The 5,839-nt window shown below is 39.3% G+C and overlaps 1 protein-coding gene across 1 annotated transcript; it reads left to right on the top strand.

The window, feature by feature from the left end:
- The first annotated feature begins 1,845 nt into the window (after positions 1–1,845).
- On the top strand, positions 1,846–4,046 carry LOC106873110 (uncharacterized). Its single transcript, XM_014920337.1, has 2 exons — positions 1,846–2,343; positions 3,114–4,046. Exons 1-2 carry the CDS (start codon positions 1,846–1,848, stop codon positions 4,044–4,046), a joined length of 1,431 nt encoding a protein of 476 aa, XP_014775823.1.
- Positions 4,047–5,839: the final 1,793 nt, after the last annotated feature.

The raw sequence follows: 5,839 nt of genomic DNA, 5'->3' as shown, positions 1-5,839 counted from the left end.
ACTGTCCCAATCGATATAAACGTATCTGTCAAGACCTACCAAAAACTGAGCAAATATAAAAATCTTGAAATAGAAATTAGCAAAATGTGGAATCTGAATACGAAAACAATACCTATTGTCATAGGTGCCCTGGGAATGACAGCGAAACGGGCTGATTACTACCTAGCTCAGATACCAGGAAACCCTAAAATGGCTGAAGTTCAAAAGATAGTGCTCATGGGAACTGCCCATATCCTACGTAAAATACTGTCTATGTGATCTCAAATTTTAAAACAAACACATAATTTTCTTATGTTTTCTTAAACATTCACCTGAACAAAACTGTACAAATTCAAATATATGGTACCCTGGGCATAACACTTACATGAACTTCTAACTTGTTGTCTCTTGAGGTCTCTGGGTGAGACTTGGATCCAACTTGTACAAATGCAAAGCAAAAGTCAAACATAAAATAATAATAATAATAATAATAATACTGGTTTCAAATTTTGCCACAGAGGCAGCAATTTTGGGGGTCGATTACATCGACACCAGTATTCAACTGGTACTTATTTTATCCACCCCGAAAAGATGAAAGGTAAAGTCGACATCAACGGAATTTGAATTCGAAACGTAGCGACAGACGAAATACCGCTAAGCATTTCACCCAGCGTGCTAATGATTCTGCCAGCTCACCAATAATAATATTAATAATCATACTATAATTGACGTAATGTCTGTCTGTCTGTACCCTCCTGATGGTCAAACTGCTGGACCAATGCTCACGATGTTTTTCGGGATTACGAAGGAGGTAATCAAACAGGTTTTTAGCGAAAAAAAAATGTGATAAAGTATGATAATTTAGTGGATATTGAAGGTAATTTTTCAGTTTACGGGCGTACACAAAGTAAATAAAAAATTAAGGGGAGATAGCTCGTAATAAAAGAAGCGAAGAGAAGTAAATTAACTTACTTCTCCACTGAATTACGCCGTTAAAGAATGATTGTGATGGCTTTGGCTCATCTTTAATCGGTGTATGACTATTATGAACTTTGTCAATAACGATTGTATGCATAAAGTTGTGTAATGCTTTATTAAATTTTCCTTTGTTCCACGCCATTATGACCTGGAAACGGAAATCAGGAATTGGTAGGACTACAAGGAAAACTGCCGCTATAAAAACTAAGAGACAGTCTAACGGTGAATACAGACAAGCCCAACAAAATAAGGATAGGGAAGCTAATAGAATTCGTCGTGATACACAAGTGAGAGCGTCGGAGCTGAGCAGGGATACGCTAGCTCGCCAAATCACACGGAGAAGTCATCAAGTGAGAGCTTCGAAAAAGAACAGGGACACTTTAGCTCGCCAAGTAACACGCAAAAATCCTCAAGTGAGAGCTTCGGAACAGATAAAGAACACTCTAGCTCGCCGAAAATCAAGACAAGTGCAAGTATAAGTGGAAGATAATGCTTTGGTAAGCATTTCCCTCGTTGGAACGGATTGCAGATTACAATTTGATAGCGAATCAGGAAAACTTTATCGAAAGTAACATTCCGTTATCACACCGTTCTCACTACTGTGGAAGCTAGAGTGATTATATATGCCCACATTGTCATTCAAAGCGCTGGCCAGCAGAACCACTTTTCCTCTATTGCGAAAACGGTAAAGTTCAGCTGCAATCCAGCCCCAATTTGTCGGCAGACATTGTATCGTTATGGAACGATAACAATTTCATAACAAATATATGAGCGTATAATAACGCACTCGCGTTTACATTCATTGGTTGTGTTGTTGATACCTCGATAACTGGATTTAATCCCACATTTAAAATTCAAGGTAAAGTGTATCATGCCATTGGAAGTTTAATGCCAGATGCCAATCAACCGCTATCATTCGCACAGCTGTACTTCTTTGATACACACTATGAGACCAAAAAGAGGACGAAACATATGAATGATCTGCAGGTGGATATATTGACGAAACTACAAGGTTATATTCGGCAAGTAAACCCATACGTAGCATCATTTCAAGTTGCTATAGAACTTTCGGCAACTGAGGATATTTCGATCCTTCTACACCATGACAAACAGCTCAAACCATCCGAGGCTCACTGTCGCCAGTACAACTTGTCTATGAATTCAGAGGTCGCTACTTTGGTTCCGGGTGATATCAAGAACCCTTTAGACGTAATCATATACTGTCTTAATGGACATGTTCAGAAAATAAACTCTACCCATCGATCGTACGATCCGCTGCATTATGTTCTGCTACTACCGGAGGGAACAGACGGTTGGCAGCTCAATATGAAGAAATCAAATGGACAAATATTAACAGCTATGAATTTTTACGCTTACCAACTGCAGGTAATAGCTAATTCGGATAATCATGTTATCCGAAGTAGAAGACTTTTACAGTAATATGCTGTAGATCAGTGGGCGAAAGTAGAACGGATGGGCGAAACTCCATCAAACGACAATCAGAGAAGAAAAATACTCAGGGTTGCTTGATGCTGTCAACAAAACTGATACATTAATACCTGGAAGAAGAATTATTCTCCCACCAACCATCACCGGCTGTCCAAGATTTTACAGCAAGGCCTTCCAAAATGCCATGGTAATAGTAAGAGCAATGGGAAAGCCAGATTACTTCATCACATTTACCATAAATCCAAAATGTTCGGAGATATAGACCGCCCTATTTCCTGGAGAGCATTTACAGGACCGACCTAATATTGCCTGTCGAGTATTCAAAATCAAGCTCGACGCACTTCTCCATGATCTACTGAAAAAAACGTTTTGTGAAAAGTTGTCGCTTATACACTAACTATTGAATAGTAAAATGTGGCTTTACACACGCACATATACTACTTATCATGGCTAATCGTCATAAACCGACTGTTCCAGAAATTACAGACAAAGTAGTTAGTGCCGAAATACCGGACAAATAGCCACCTATATACCGAGAAATAGCTACCCGACGTATCGCAGAAGAAGTCCAGCTTACGGTGGAAGAACCAATAAAATTTGCGTTAAGGGTCAGACATATTTTGTGGTGAGTTTTTCTTCAACTTACACTGATGAAATTTTAGTGACATACACTGACTGTTCACTTACGTTTAATATTTTCTTCACAGGTCAACAATTCTTGGATAGTGCCATACAATCCGTATCTGACAATAAAATACAACACCCACATCAACGTCGAGGTCGTACACTTTGTCCAAGCAGTGAAGTACTTATACAAATACATTACAAAAGGGCAAGATCGAATCATCTTCTCAACATTGGAAACAGGACAGCCAATTCCCGTATTAAACGAAATCGAAAACTTCGTAAACGCTCGATACAACTCTGCAAGTGAAGCATTCTGGAAGTTGTATGGATTTTACATACACCAAAAGCATCCTACAGTCGAAAAACTACCCTGTCATTTACCTGATGAGAAGACTGTACGATCCGACTCGACCTATGTCGCTGCGGCTGTGGAACGCGGACCACTGATAACTAAACTGACTGCTTATTTTCAAACAAACAAACACGACGAAAAAGCCCGACAAATTTTATACCAAGATTTTCCTAAATATTACACCTGGAACAATAAAACCAAGTCGTGGCAAAAACGAAAACGAGGTACAACAGATGATAGTGATAACATCAAAACTGATACTATCGGACGAATCCCCACCATATCATATAATACTCATCAGTCAGAACTGTTTCACCTTCGGATACTCCTTCACCATATCAAAGGCGCGACTATCTTTGATGAACTGAAGACCGTGGAGGGAAATGTATGTTCAACATTTCAGGAGACATGCATGAAAACTGGACTGATATCGAACTGCCAAGAAATACACCGTGAAATGGAGGAAGCAGTCAGTATTCGCTTCGGAGATACGCTGCACGACTTCTTCGCCATCGTGTTAATTTACTGTCAGTCACTTGATCCGATGAACTTTTGGGAAGACTGGAAAACTGAACTCGGGCGAGACCTCTTGCAAAGAAACAACATTAAAGATCTTACTACTCGCATTGAAAATGAAATATTGATTCGTCTGCAGGAGTGACTGCAAAGGGATGAACTTAACCTCGTTCGAGATTTCCAGCTGTCTCTACTTGAATATAACGAAACCAGTCAATTGATGCCAAAGATTATCGCAGAAGAATGTAACTATAACACAGGGTGTCTTCGAATAGTGTCTACTGACGTCTGCAATACTCTAAATACTGACCAAAAGCACAACTTTGATATGGTTGTAAACACAGTTTTACAACAACAGGAAAACAAGGTTTTCGGCTTGAGCGCGAAGGGTAGAACTGGCAAAACATGTCTTATCAATGCGATCATAGATTTTCTACGTCCAGAGAAAAAAATCGTACTCGCCACAGTTCTATCTGGGATTGCGACAACATTGCTGCACAATGGCCGGACATTTCATTCTCGGTTCAAAGTGACCATAAACATAACACCAGAGTCCTGCTGCAATGTGTCATCTCAGGATGCAACCGCGCAACTCTTCAGAATGACCAGTCTAATAATTGTTGATGAAGTCAGCCAAGGCGACAAGCTCATATACGAATGCTTTGATCGTTCCCTACGCGATATCAGAGCGAACGAATCCCTGTTTGGAGGAGTATGTGTTATTTTTGTAGGCGACTGGAAGCAGATTCTGTCTGTTGTTAAACGTGACAGTCGAGCCCAAATAGTGCAAGCCATCGTACATCTGGAGGTCTGTTACGGAGTTGGGACTAAAGAAAAACATGAGGGTACGAAATTCTTCAGATGCAACTTTCGCAACCTATTTAAGCGACATAGGTTCCGGACAATCTTCGTTCTCCGACCCACTGAGGAATGTGATTCAAATTAGGCCAGATTTAGTACTCGAAACGTCATCTATTTCCGAAATATGCAAATTCGTCTATAATGATTTAAGTGAAAACTACAAAAATCGCATCATGGCTATGTTCGCGAGCTGTCATCGCCTCAACCAATGAAGTGGTAAACAGTGTGAATGAGCACATGATTAGCAACTTTCATGGGAAAAGTCGAGAATACTGTAGTTCGGATACAATAGATGGCAGAAACTGCCACCAGTACCCATAGGATTTCTTGAACAACTTAAATCCATCGGGATTGCTATTCCATAAAATCAAATTGAAAAAGAACTGTCCGACAATGCTCCTTAGGAATTTTGATCCAGCCAATGGACACTGTAATGGAACAAGATACACGGTAGCAGAACTAAATTTCAATGTTATCGAAGCAGTAATTGCAACTGGCCCCAAGAATGGTAAACGCCTGTTCATTCTGCGGATACACTTTATACCAACCGATAACCAGTTTCCGCTCCAATTAAGATGCAGGCAATTTCCTATGAAACTGGCATTCTCATTCACAGCAAATAAGGCACAAGGCCAGACTTTAGATCGTGTAGGTGTATTTTTACCCACTCCAATGTTTACACACGGCCAGTTATAAGTCGCTATGAGTAGAGCAACGAACTCCAGTAACTTGAAAATTAGTGTCGATAACACAAAATATCGTCTACAAAGAAGTTTTGTAATCATATTGATATTAAAATCCATTTACACATTTTTCAATACATACTGCTGTTATGATTTCCCTCCCTCATTTCATGCCTTCATCGTAGATGGGTAAATTTGCTAGTAATAATAATAATAATAATAATAATAATAATAATAATAATAATAATAATAATGATGATGATGATGATGATGATGATAATGATGATGATGACGATGATGATGATGATGATGATGATGATGATGATGATGATGCAAATTACAAATTTTAGTACAAGGCCAGCAAGTTCGAGGAAGGAGAAAATCGATTGCATCG

The sequence above is a fragment of the Octopus bimaculoides genome, chromosome 24, assembly GCF_001194135.2.
Source record: "Octopus bimaculoides isolate UCB-OBI-ISO-001 chromosome 24, ASM119413v2, whole genome shotgun sequence".
NCBI classification, from domain to species: Eukaryota; Metazoa; Mollusca; class Cephalopoda; order Octopoda; family Octopodidae; genus Octopus; species Octopus bimaculoides.
This window is presented reverse-complemented; position numbering and strand designations above follow the sequence as displayed.

What these genes read in the sequence shown, in the direction of transcription:
- LOC106873110 (XM_014920337.1), top strand. Translation starts at nt 1,846, where the DNA reads ATGCCAGATGCCAATCAACCGCTATCATTCGCACAGCTGTACTTCTTT. An exon ending in TTTACGCTTACCAACTGCAG is followed by an intron (nt 2,344 to 3,113) that starts GTAATAGCTAAT and finishes TTTTCTTCACAG; the next exon opens with GTCAACAATTCTTGGATAGT.